This window comes from Centropristis striata, chromosome 10 (genome assembly GCF_030273125.1).
Source record: "Centropristis striata isolate RG_2023a ecotype Rhode Island chromosome 10, C.striata_1.0, whole genome shotgun sequence".
Taxonomy (NCBI): domain Eukaryota; kingdom Metazoa; phylum Chordata; class Actinopteri; order Perciformes; family Serranidae; genus Centropristis; species Centropristis striata.
Window position 1 is genome coordinate 38,920,037 of NC_081526.1, and position 14,068 is coordinate 38,934,104.

Below are 14,068 nucleotides of genomic sequence, written 5' to 3' on the forward strand. Positions count from 1 at the left end.
CATGAAATAACATTGGGAATGAATGCGGGTCATTTTGGACCCATGCTGTGCATTAGAAGGTGTTTATATGTTGAACATCAAAGGGTTAACCTTCCTGGGTCAAATTTGACCCAGTTTCAAATTACTTCATTTAAGAAATGTGGGTGTCTTTGATCTAATTGCTACAAAATATCACATATAAACTCCAAGAAGAAGTGTATGACTTGTAATGAACTGGAATTAAATCTGCTTGGGAGAGCTGAGTTATGATTTATAAAAATGTAATTCTTAAAGTAAACTTAAAAGTACCTTATAATCAGGTACATTCTATTTCAGAATAATATATATTACTGGATTATAATTAGTGATGCATTAATGTGCATGTTAATGTTGCAGCAGGTAAAGCAGGGGTACTGGTACTTCATCTACTCCTCTCTAGCATACCCTAAGTTATCATTATTTATTTGTTGTTTTATTATTGTACTATCTGAATCTGCAAAGTAGCTAATGTTGTCAAACAAATGTAGTGAAGTTCAATATTTACCTCCAAAAATGTTGCAGATGAGTAGGGAAAGGTAAGTGGGGTGGTGTTTTTTTTTTTTTTTTTTTAATTAGTATTCGATGTTATTGCACTTTATTTCTTCATTACCTTTTTTAATGTATTACCTTTGTGCCTATTATAATATTTGAGCTCCTAAAGACTTGAGGGTTACTTGCATAATTGTAATGGTCATACAAATATATGTTGAATTTATTTGCTCGAATAAAGATATATATAATAACTATTTAAGTAGCCTAAGTATTGTGAAAAAATACAAAATAAGGCATTTTCCTTTGTTTTTTAAACAAATTTAAAGTTGTGGCAGGTTTATCATGACGTATGTATCCCGTTGCTATGAGACGCCCAAACAAAACGTTTCCATAGCAACGTTAGCAGTAGCTGAGTTGGATGAAGAATATTATTGACCTGTTTTAAATATTTCAGCCATGGCGTTACCGTTTTTACCCGGGAATTCTCGCAACCAACAGGTAAGAATATTATATTTTAATTTATTTCACACAGATGTTTTGACGTTAGCTTAGTTCAGCCTGGGAACTGCCCAAAACCTATACAGTCTATGCTCAAAACTGCACTAACCGTAGACTGAGCTAACGTGGCTAACAATCTGGTAAGTTAGTTAGCAGGCTAACGTTAGCTCCTGAGCTAACTGTAGCTTTATGTGTAACGTTATTTATAACTTGCTAACTTACACTATAATGGGTAGATAGCTCATAAAACTTTTTATCTTGTATCTTTTTGCTCCTACAGTGAACCCCATTTTAAAATATTATCAGCGGTATACCCTGTTTGTAATTTTCTGGACAAAATGTTTATATTTAAGGGAATCCTATTATTAATTTAATAATAATAAATTAATTATTTAATAATAATATATAATTAATAATTAATTATTGAAACCTTTTATTTGTTTTGGGCTGATATTCATAAATGTTTGTCATTAAAAATGGATAACATAATTTTAGCCTACTTACACTGACATTTAATTTTATGGACAACTAGGAAGCAATCATTTGTGTAAATAATAAAACTGAACTGTGTTCATATAGAGGCGTGCCAACTTCTTTTTCTCTGTCCTTTATTAATTTATTTTTTGATTGGTGCATTTGTTGCACATTTTTGCATTTTTTTCTGCACAAACGATTCGTATTTGAAATAAATCCTTGTGTCTCTTGTTCTCCAGAAGCTGAAACCAAAATGTATTTGTTTTGGGCTGAAATTCATAGTTGTTTCTCATTAATATCATATAAACATAATTTCAGGCTATATACAGTTACAATGATCTAACGTTATACTTTATTGTATGGACAACAAGGAGACAAGCTTTTCAGAAACTATTCATTTTGTGATTATTTTGGATAAATATTTAGACTGTTCGTATATATAAAGTAAAGCACCTATTTATTATGAAAATCCCAAAAAAAGGCATTTTTCCTTTGTGTTTATGAGACAGAGTTAATTTTTCTGACAGGTTTATAATTATACAATCATTTTTCAGTTCTCCCGTTGCTATGAGACGCCCAAACAAAACAAACTGAATTTCTACTGAAACAAAATTTCAGTAGAAATGTTAGCAGTAGCTGAGATGTATGAAGAAGATAATCAACTTGTTTTAAATATTAGGTATTATATATAACATTGCCAACTATTTAAGTTGCTAAAATATGTTAAAAATTAATAGAAAGTCTAAAAAATATGTAAACTGTACGTTGATTTCTCTGTCCTTTATTTTTTAATGTCTCTTATTTTGTTATTTTGTGCTCTTCGTCTGTTTACTTGCTTGTTGTCTCAATTTATTGTTTGTTTTGTTTTCAAAAGATGTTTTTCCTCTCTTTATTGTCAGATTATGCTGTAGCATTATTTCCACCAATGTTAATTGAATTCTGTCCCTAATCTTTATATAATCTTCTCCTGGCTTGTGCTAAGTGCTAAAAAAAAAAGATAGCTGACACAACAAAGGCATTTTTGAAGCTCTTTAGAGTTGCAGTGAACTTAATAATAATAATCTAAAGCTTCTGAATGGAAAACCAAAAGTCTGATTTACATGAAAATACATCTTTCTAGGCTGATATTGTGTGAATTAACTTTATTGTTGGGAGCAGAATAATTTTTAATTTCTCTACATGATTGCTTTGCTTTGTATACACAAATATATCATTAGTTAATTATAAATACATTCAATAATAAGTTATAATGTTTTCTATTAGAGGTCGACCGATATATCAGCCGGCCGATATATATCGGCCGATCCAGCTGGTAATATGTTTTGTTTGTTTTGTTAAAAAAAAATCTTTTTTTGTTTAAATAGAGACTTGTGTAATATTTGTTATCACTGTGTCATTTTTATCATGTAAATGGTGGGAGAGAAAACCGGCAGCACATGTTGGAGATCGGTTAAGACTGATGTCAAAATAATCGGTATCGGCCTTAAAAAACCCGTATCGGTCGACCACTATTTTCTACCATAGTCAGCCCATGTTGTAGCATGTTCTTCATAGTTAGTGTTAATTCTATCAAGGTTTTTTGCTGAAAAGAGACATTTTCTCCTTCCTGTACTGCAGCTGGGCAAGGAGAAATTCCACAAATCCCAACATTTTGATTATTTGAATGGCATGGCTATGCTGGTGGGCTCTGAGAAGCCAGGCATCGGAGGAGAGCTGTTAGTGGGCCAGAAGATCAAACCAAAGTATTCTGTGTACCCCAGAGGAGAAGGCAGCACCTTACCTTCATGGGTCGCCTTTGACAAACAGGTGAATTCATCATTTCTATGTCCCAATTATACACACACACACACATATATTTTTTGTCCATAATAGTTATATGGAGTACTGGTTTAAAAGTTAGTTTGTTGCCTAGAGCAGCTATTCTCAACCTTGGGGTCGGGACCCCAATTGGGTTTTTGGATATTTTGTTTCTTTTTTGGGTCATTTTGTTTCTTTTTTGGGTCATTTTGTGTCTTTTTTGATCATTTTGTGGTCAATTTGTGTCTTTTATGGTCATTTTGTGTCTTTTTTTGATCATTTTGTGGGTTTTTTTGGTTATTTTTTGTGTCATTTTGTTTCTTTTTTGGGTCATTTTGTGTCTTTTTTTGGTCATTTTGTGTCTTTTTTGGTCATTTTGTGTCTTTTTTTTTTATCATTTTGTGTCTTTTTTTGGTCATTTTGTGTCTCTTTTGGCCATTTTGTGTCTTTTTTGATCATTTTGTGGTCAATTTGTGTCTTTTTTGCTCATTTTGTGTCTTTTTTTTAACTAATTTTGTGTCTTTTTTGGTCATTTTGTGTCTTTTTTGTTCATTTTGTTTCCTTTTGTTGGTCATTTTGTTTCTTTTTTGGGTGATCTGAACTGTGTGTGTGAGATTGTGTTCAGTGTTCAGGGGTCACGGACAACATGCATGTTAAATTGGGGGTCGCGACTCAAAAAGGTTGAGAACTACTGGCCTAGAGCACAGCTTATTTTCTGTATTATTATGCAATTTAGTGCAGTACACCTTCAGTTGATTACATTATAGATCAGTATAGTTTAACCTCCTGGGACCCTGCGTCCTCATATGTGGACATTTCATTTTAGGTTTTCTGGACCTTCTACTTAATTCTGCTTGTCCTCAGTAGTACACACTCTAGAAAAAGCACAATACATCAGTCAGTGTAAAAATCAGATGGCAGCATCTTGGTGAAGTCAATGAACAGCTTATCCCCAGAAAAGAAGTGGACCAGGTACAAAATCTGATCAGATTTTATGGTTAAAACTTGTTTATTTGTGCCCAATGATGTTTGTTTGACATTCTGTGCAAATTTGACTATTATAAGCAGTAGCAACAAGCTACGACTCTGCTAATCAGTAAATACTCATTTGAAAAGGAATAGACTTTTACTATCGTCCTTTAAATAAGAGTGTGTAAATGTAAGGAAATAAACAGTTTTATACACTAGAGAATTAATTGTGTTATACAGTAAAATTAACCCATATTGGTTTTTTCAAAACAACTTCCTGTTCAAAGACAATGCTTAGTTTTTGTACTTATCAGATCCTACTGATCCAAAATATCTAGGAGAAACTAACAACACATACCAAACAAAAGCTTGGGTCTCAGGAGGTTAAGGCAGTTTCACCAAAACTTTATATTTTCATATTTCGGTTCAGTCATTAGAGGAATCTTGTAAACTCAATGAGCAGTTATGTAACTTAAAGCCATAATTCGATGAATCCTTCTCACAAAATCCTCTCCTGCCCCTGCAGGCTCTGTGTTTTGAAGCTTACTTTCAGGAAGCTGTGCCCGAGGCTCGAGATGAGACGTACAGAATCAGGAGGTGTAACATCTTCTTCTACCTGGAGGACGACACCATACAGGTGGTGGAGCCCGAGTACAAGAACAGCGGCATCCCTCAAGGTGTGTGACATCACAGGGATGTCTAGTAAATAAAGCTCAGATTAAAATGTTTCATTTTCTATGTACTTTTTCTGCCTTTTTTAGAATCAAGCTTGCTCACAGACAGTACACTCACTGATATGATGAGGAATTTAATGCCAGTCCCTTACCATTGCTGTGTTGTTGTTGTTGTTGTTGTTTTCCCTTGTGGCAGGAACATTTATCCGCCGCCAGCGTGTCCCACTGCCTCCTCCCAATGAAGACCAGTTCTACAACATTTTCCATTTTAACATCAACCAACAGATGGTGCTGTTCTCACGCACATTCACTGTGACCAACTGTAACTCTTTCACAAGGAACTTTCTCACCAGACTCGGGGTTCGTCTGAATAACCCCGCTGCTGTTCCTGATGACCCTTACAGCAACCTGCGGCAGCAGGTAGCCACTTTAATGACAAGTGTTCTGTTTGTTTGTTTTTCCTGATCAGGGATACAACTAGAACTTTTTAAAACTGTAAATAACAATATATTTGATTAATAATTTAGTCTACAAAATATCAATGATAATTAATTATTCATTTTGCTGTAAATCAAACATTTTTTAACTAGTTGATTCATTATTTAATCCTATAAAACATAAAAAATACAGACATGTCCTTTAAACTAATTGTTTTTGTCAGAGGGAACGGTAACAAAACAAGAATATCAAGTATATTGTAGTTTAACCCATTGAAGCCTGGAAAGCGTTTATGTCGTTTTATAGTATTTGTATAAGAATACTATAATCAAATACTTTTTGAATTTCATTTCTATCTGCTACAGAGGCTGAAAAATCTATTATTTAGTAGAAGAGTTCACACTTTTTTTCCCAGAATTTCCAGAAAATTAGAGGCTTATTTTAAAATCGCCCAGTGGTTTTTCAGGCCTCAATGGGTTAACGATATGTAACAAAATAGTGGGTGGAAGGAAGCAAATATTCATGTTTTGGGTTTTTGTACTTTGTAGTTTCTGGGTTATTAATCAGTGTTGATAATTGCTTGAATAAACAATTAATCAACTAATGGGGAATACTTCTGCCCTGTTGATGCCTCACTGGCTTATAAATATTATTGTTCTATCTTGTCTGTCACTTTAATGATGCAACTGGTAAAGGTTACTTTAAATAGATATCTGTCTGAAACTGAAAAGTAACTGGAGTTCTCAGATAAACGTAGTGGAGTGAAAAGCACAATATTTCCTTTTGAAATGTAATTCCACATTTACATCATTTACATTTAGTCATTTAGCAGACGCATTTATACAAAGTGACTTACAGGAGGAAAAAAGGGGAACAGTGTAGACGGAGTAGAGTCGTGTGGTGCTCGGAGAGAAGATGCTCTCTGAAGAGCTGGATCTTCAGGAGGTTTTTAAAGGTAGAGAAGGTAGATAGTTCTAGACTTCAGCAGGGTTGAAAGAGGGTTTCTAGAGTAGAAGTGTTACCCTGAGCTGCTTTGAATGCGGTGGGAAAAGTGCCAGAGGACATTCCATTCTCAATGAAAGAATACTGATACCTAAGCCTAAATATTGCGTGTGTGATATTATGTATTGACTTTCCTTATGTCACCTGCTCCCTGGTTCAGTTTGAGGACAGTATGAAGCCTCTCCGGCCGTACGAGAGGCGCGACACGCTGAAGCAGTTCCTGGACCATGACGGTGAAGTCCTGCGCTTCAGCTGCTACTGGGACGACACGGAGCACATGTTCGGGGACCTCCGGGAGTTCGAACTCTACTACTTCCTGGCTGATGACACCATCGAGATCCTGGAGAGCATCCCCCCAAACTCTGGGAGGGATAACGTCTGCAAATTCCTGCGTCGCAGCAAACTACCGAAGGTGAGGCAACACAATAGTGTGTCCGAGGCTCAGAGGACCATGTTTGTTGTAAAGGGGAAAACATGAAAACATTTATGCAGTACATGAATGTATCAGAATGATTCACAGCTTGTCTCATGGATTTAGTCCATTAAATTTCCATTTCCATGTTTTACATAAAGATGGTTATTCCCATCAAGATTGCAGATCGGAGATGGCAGCCATATAAAATCTATGAGAACCAATATATCTTCCAAACCACTTCGAAGGTCAATCTTGGTGTCAAAATCTACATTTTCTGGGTCAAAGAATCATTTAAAGCTATTGAGAATATCACTAGATGATTATTAAAATGGGTCATATAAAGTGCATGTATTTTGAAAAATTGATAAAAATGCACAAAATGTGAAAGTGGCTGTGGTGCAAGGTGCTCAGGCAAGAAGGAACACTGGAATTTCAAAGATCTTTGTAGTTGTAAATGTTATAAATAATAAAAGATCAAATGATCAAATAATCACCTTGTGATGTTCTCAATAGCTTTAAATGATTCTTTGACCCAGTAAATGTAGATTTTGACACTAAAATTGACCTTCGAAGTGGTTTGGAAGATATGTTGGTTCTCATAGACTTTATATGGCTGCCATCTCCGATTTGCAGTCTTGATGAAGTGGCTCCTACCAAAAATTGAAACTTATGGTGATGGAGAGCACGTGGAAAAAATGTGGTGCTTTTGTCCGACGTGTCCCCTTTCTTCTCAAATCTGGTCCTAAGCTGCCTGACTCTTTGGTTAGGTGGCTTCTTTACATCTTTCTCCCACCATCCCTCCTTCACCAAGACCCCATTCAGTCTGACAGGACTGCTGCAGCATCCAGCCTCCCTCAAGCAGTTTGGCCTTCTCCTGCAGTTACCGACTGAAGCCTAACTCATCCTGAAAGACAGCCAGGCCTCAATCGCACGTGTGTGTGTGTGTGTGTGTGCGTGTGTGTGTGTGTGTGTGTGTGTGTGTGTGTGTGCGAGCGCTTTCAGTCCAGTAATTTTGTTTGTTCAGATGCCTTTTATTAAATGTCAGCCCTAAAGGTTGACCAGAATCCAGCCTCCAATAGGAAATCACCACGTCCTTAAAGACGGATTACTTCTTCTTCTGTGTCTTTATTCTATTAGCCTCTCTCTCTCTCTCTCTCTGTCTCTCTATTTGTCTATCTTTTGGTCTCTCTATCTCTCCCTCCAGATGTGTGTCTCGTCCATATTTGCACCCAGAATGTTGCTATCTGTCAAGATGTTGTGTAATGAGTTTTGTGTAATAGTTTCTGCCTTCTCCTGTCTGTTGTTTGTTATTTCTCTTCAGTCTTCCATCCAGATGAAGCAGCCTGGACAGATCACAGACCGCACAGTGCTCAATGTGTTTTCCTCAGCCAGTCAGGGGAAACGCTACATCCTGGACAGCCTCAAAGTACGTCTCTTAGTCTCAGCAATGCTCACTGAAATGGAAATGAAATGGAGTCGCTCATGTCTTGACAGTGAGGGAGACTGCCGTTCAGATACAGTGTATAAAATGTAAAGTTTCAATTCAAATTTAGCCAATATCGACCTTTATGCTTCTGCATACAGTGATATTTTAGACCAAATGTTCTCAACCTTGGGGTCCCGACCCCAATTGGGGTCACAGGATGAAGTCACCAAATCATTTTGGAAGTCAGCTCTGTCTCCCCTGTGTTAAAGTGTTCATGTGTTTTAGTCTTTTTGGTCATTTAATGTCTTTTTTTTTTATTTTACTTTTTTTAGTCATTTTGTGGCTTTTTTGGTAATTTTTTTGTGTCTTTTTTTGGTCATTTTGTTTCCTTTTTTGGTCATTTTGTGTATTTTTAGTCATTTTGTGTCTTTTTATGGTCATTTTGTTTCCTTTTTTGGTCATTTTGTGTATTTTTAGTCATTTTGTGTCTTTTTATGGTCATTTTGTTTCCTTTTTTGGTCATTTTGTGTATTTTTAGTCATTTTGTGTCTTTTTATGGTCATTTTGTTTCCTTTTTTGGTCATTTTGTGTATTTTTAGTCATTTTGTGTCTTTTTATGGTCATTTTGTTTCCTTTTTTGGTCATTTTGTGTATTTTTAGTCATTTTGTGTCTTTTTATGGTAATTTTGTGTCTTTTTTGTATGATCTGAACTGTGCGCATGAGATTGTGTTCAGTGAGCGGGGGTCGCGGACAACATGCATGTTAAATTGGGGGTCGCGACTCAAAAAGGTTGAGAACTACTGTTTTAGACAATAGTTTGCATCTAACTTAGTGACAACAGTTTGGGCACTTTCCTGTTCCAGCAAATTGCTGCTCCCATGATCAAACAATGAATATATAAAGTAATGTTTCTGCTCCTGGGTTTAAGGTGAAAGAAATTGACTTACCCGTATGTGTACTTTTTGGCCATATAGTGTACAGGTGAAACTATTCATTTTGTGATTATTTTGGATAAATATTTAGACTGTTCGTATATATAAAGTAAAGCACCTATTTATTATGAAAATACAAAAAAAGGCATTTTTCCTTTGTGTTTATGAGAAAGAGTTAATTTTTTTGACAGGTTTATAATTATACAATCATTTTTCAGTTCTCCCGTTGCTATGAGACGCCCAAACAAAACGCTTCAGTAGAAATGTTAGCAGTTGTATGAAGAAGATAATCAACTTGTTTTAAATATTAGGTATTATATATAACATTGCCAACTATTTAAGTTGCTAAAATATGTTAAAAAATCAATAGAAAGTCTAAAAATGTAAACTTGACATCGATTTCTCTGTCCTTTATTTTTTAATGTCTCTATATTTTAGACAATAGTTTGCATCTAACTTAGTGACAAGTAACAGTTTGGGCACTTTCCTGTTCCAGCAAATTGCTGCTCCTATGATCAAACAATGAATATATAAAGTAATGTTTCTGCTCCTGGGTTTAAGGTGAAAGAAATTGACTTACCTGTATGTGTACTTTTTGGCCATATAGTGTACAGGTGAGCTTGTACCTAAACACCAGTCTGACTAAAACTTAACAGTGGTAAGATGTACTCCACCAGGTTCATTAACAATAATGCCTTAAATACAAATTCCTTAACCCATTGACGCCTAAAACTGCCTGTAAAACTTCTGGGCGATTTTAAAATCAGCCCCTACAACCTGAAGTTTCTCTGTAAATTCAACAGAAGTGTCAACGCTTCTACTAAATAATAGATTTTTCAGCCTCTGTAGCAGATAGAAATGAAATTCAAAAAGTATTTGAGAGCTTATACAAATACTACAAAACGACGTATCTGCTTTCCAGGCTTCAATGGGTTAAAGTAAGGAAAATTGAAAAAGTTCAAAACATAAAATTCCAAATGTGATCTTCCACTCATCTTCTTCTCTCTCTCCTGCAGACCGGAGCGGTCAGTGAGGAGTTTTATAAGGACTCTGATCTGAGTGTAGGTGGGGAGGTGAACGTGTGGGGCCGGAGGTTAATCATCGCTGACTGTAACGACTTCACCAAAGATTACTACCGCTCCAAATACGGCATAGGTAACCACTACTGTTTTTTATTTCACTATTGCTTTTAACATGGAAAAATTACCCTGAATAAAATTACAGATTTCTCTGGGTTATAACATTCACCACACATTTCAGACATCATTTTTTAGACATTTTATTGCAGAAATATTAAATATCCAAAACATTAGTTTCAAAGTAATCTTTTTGAAGTTTTATAGACTAAATTATGAATCCAAAAAGGGTACAGTAAAGTGTTTTTTTCTGTGCAAAACAACCCTGATGTAAGTAATGAAATAATACATACAGTCACGCCTGCTTTTCCTTCTCATGCCTGTAATACATTAATGTGACCAGTGAGGGGCAGTAAATGCAAGCACCAGCAGGACCATCACCTGATGAAACTGATGGCAGACTGTTATTCAGAGGATAATGTATTTTTTATCCGTATAGTTAATACAGCTGATTTTATTCTTTAAAAACTGAATGAGCTTCTTTGTAGCTCATGTAATGTTGTTATTCTGCTGGTCACTGCTTTGTTGAAGAATATATATATATTATATATATATATATATACACTACCGGTCAAAAGTTTTAGAACACACCAACTTTTCCAGAATTGAATTGAAAATTATGCAGTTTAATGTCTCAGTGTACTCTGAAATTAATGCACATTTGCAACATTTAAAATTCTTTATTGAGCATGATAGTGTTTTGAAAGTAAAAAAAAGATTCAAAATCACATTTTATGTTGGACTAAAGGACTAAAAAAAGACACAAAATGACAAAAAAGACACCAAAAGACACAAAATGACTAAAAAAAGACACAAAATGACCAAAAAAGGCACAAAATGACTTACAAAGACATGAAAAGAATTCAAAAATGGACAAAATATTGTTGTTAACCCACTTTTTGTTCCCTGAAAAAAGGCCTACTTGCATAATTCTGAAATGTACGTTATATTTCACCTTTTTTTTATTTACCTCTGGCAGTTCACCACTTACCTTTGGACCCTTTCAAGCTGTTCATTTGACTTGAACTGCTTGAATTTCAATAAAAAACTGGAAAAATTGGGGTGTTCTAAAACTTTTGACCAGTAGTGTGTGTATATATATATATATATATATATATATATATATATATATATATATATATATATATATATATATATATATATATATATATATGAGAGAGCACCACTGTCCTCCTGACATGAGACCCTCTGGCCCTGCAGCACTGGTATGTCTCTGTGCCTCCCAGTTAGAAACTGGGGACTGGGGGGGCACGGTGCTCCCCAGCAGGAGAAACCCAAGCTGGTCCTGGAGGTGTCCTGCCACCCTGGGCAGGTTCTGGGGCTCGCTGCATTAGTCACAGCAGTAAAGCGGGCGGAGGCCCAGTGATGGAGGGTCCTGTCTCACTCAGAGCAGCCAGGGGTCAGCTGGGGGTCACAGAGGGACCCGGGCTCCTTCATGGATGGATTACCTGCTGCTCTCTGATCATCAGCTCTCCTCCTGGCTCTCTTTCTTCTTTTAACTGTTTTGTCTTTTCTTCCTCCTTGGTCTTCGTCTCAGAGGACTTCACCCCGGTGAAGTACAAAGCTCCCGCAGACCCGAAGCCCCCGAGGCTGGTGCCCCCCTACAATGGCTTTGGCTCAGAGGAGGACTCACTCAGCTCCTGCCAGGGCCTGCTGCCCAAGCCCCCACAGAAAGATTTCCGCAAGTTCATGGAGAAAGACAGGTCAGATGAGCTGTAGTCACAGTCACAATCACATTACTGACAGAAACGTTTGTGTCAGTGGCAGCCCCCGACTCTGTTGTGTATACGTCCCCCTAGATGTGGCCTGGACAGCAATGTGCTGAATTTCAGTGCCAAGATGGTGACAGCTGATCCAGTCGACAGAGACAGGCGCTTCATCATCTCCTTCTACCTCAGCGATGACTCCATCAGTGTGTTTGAACATCCACAGAAGAACTCAGGTAAAAACTGCTCCGAGGACTTAAGATACAAATCTATGACTCTCCTGGTAAACATTAAGGTTGTCTGCCAGAGTCCAGAGTCTTTTGAAAACAGATGAAACAGATGACGTTTAGTTCGTAGACCTGCTTTTTCCCATCAATGTAAATCAGTATTAGACAGTGTTTTTCACAAGATGAATAGTATGTCATGGGTTAAAGGACAGTTTAGCGTGACTCCAAAATGAGATATCCAACCACTAAAATGATGCAAAACAAAACAATATGAGTAGTGATTTATAGTTAATAGTTAATATTTATTTAAAAAAAAAACAAATGCCAGTGCTTTCAAACTGCACCAAAGGCCAAGTTACCTGTCAAGTGGATCTTCAGTAAAAGTGATGAAAGGAGTAATGTTTCATCCTCCTCCTCTCTCTCTCCCATGATGCACCAGGGGTGCTGGGTGGTAAGTTTCTGAAGCGCGGCCGTGTGAAGAAGCCGGGTCAGGAGCTGTTCAAGAGCGAGCCGTCTCAGTGTTTCACAGCTCAGGACCTGTATGTCGGAGCGACCCTCTGCCTCAACAACATGTTCTTCCAACTCCTGGATGCTAATGAATACACCTTCAACTACATGGAGCAGCATGCTGAGGAGGTAGGGATGGAACTAAAGGGGCAATATTTGCTTTTTTGTGGTTTTCTAAGATTTATGTGAGGTTTTATACAGAAGGTTTTGGGTAGTGTTTTTTGCAGTAGGTTACTAAAGCTAACAAGTTCACTGTTATTTGGTCTTTGGTTTTATCTAATGCTAAGACTGTCCTCCCCCAAAATATGCCCCCATAGGTTGTTTGTACAAGCAGCCTATTACAACACTTTTCACATTTGTTGATGAGTGACTTCCAGAAGCCCGAGTGATTATGAGGAGTAGATGTAAGATGCGAACCAGGTGACAGACTAAAGAGCAATAAAGTCCGTGGTGGGAGGAGGTCTGTGTGCATGGGTTGGACAAATAAACTAAGGGAAACAATGTGATTAACATAACTCTGATATGTATTTACGTATAGAAGTAACGTTTCATGACAAATGTACTTGTTTTAACCCAATTCATGACCTTTTTCTTAACCCATTGACGCCTAAAACTGCCTGTAAAACCTGTGGGCGATTTTAAAATAAGCCCTTAAAACCTGAAGTTTTTCTGGAAATTCAACAGAAGGGTCAACGCTTCTACTAAATAATAGATTTTTCAGCCTCTGTAGCAGATAGAAATGAAATTCAAAGTATTTGAGAGCTTATAAAGATACTACAAAATGACGTATCTGCTTTCCAGGCTTCAATGGGTTAACCTAACCAACTTCTCTTGAGACCTAAGCCTAACCATTTCACAACTCAAACCAAGTGTTTGAAACTGTGAGCCTTACATTAAGGTGTGAGGATGTGTTGATCTGGTGGTAACTTGAGAATCGCTCCTATGTCTCATAGTCGAGTGGAGGAGCAAACAATCTGTGTGGTCGTGTGGTTTGGAGGCCTTGTCGGAGACGAATGTTAGCCAGGACTAATGATATCGTGTTTGTGTGTAATTGTCCCCAGTTCCCCAGAGCAAACGTGGGAATCATCCTCAGCAAACTACGATCTATTCCGGATGAGAAACAGAATGAGATCAGGAAGTTTCTGACTCTCAGCGACCCAACGGACACCGGCTTCGTCCCCTACGAGTCATTCAGGTGCAATAATACAGCCAACATGTCCCGTACACACCCTGATGTAATAATATGAAGGAGTAATAACTCTAATGTTCCACAGAGACATTTGTAGGATCTGACACAAAGTGTAATTCCTGTTAACAATATAATGGTAATGACCA

General features: G+C 36.9%; 1 protein-coding gene across 1 annotated transcript in view; it reads left to right on the forward strand.

Moving 5' to 3' along the window:
• The first annotated feature begins 941 nt into the window (after positions 1 to 941).
• efhc2 (EF-hand domain (C-terminal) containing 2) overlaps positions 942 to 14,068 on the forward strand; it is a 19,579-nt gene continuing 6,452 nt past the window's right edge. Inside the window, exons 1-11 of the mRNA XM_059342716.1 lie at positions 942 to 1,008; positions 3,100 to 3,288; positions 4,775 to 4,925; positions 5,119 to 5,342; positions 6,523 to 6,774; positions 8,099 to 8,203; positions 10,153 to 10,291; positions 11,831 to 11,996; positions 12,093 to 12,235; positions 12,666 to 12,862; positions 13,795 to 13,928. Coding sequence (XP_059198699.1) covers positions 967 to 1,008; positions 3,100 to 3,288; positions 4,775 to 4,925; positions 5,119 to 5,342; positions 6,523 to 6,774; positions 8,099 to 8,203; positions 10,153 to 10,291; positions 11,831 to 11,996; positions 12,093 to 12,235; positions 12,666 to 12,862; positions 13,795 to 13,928 — 1,742 coding nt within the window. The 5' untranslated portion in view covers positions 942 to 966. The remainder of the gene's footprint in view (positions 1,009 to 3,099; positions 3,289 to 4,774; positions 4,926 to 5,118; positions 5,343 to 6,522; positions 6,775 to 8,098; positions 8,204 to 10,152; positions 10,292 to 11,830; positions 11,997 to 12,092; positions 12,236 to 12,665; positions 12,863 to 13,794; positions 13,929 to 14,068) is intronic.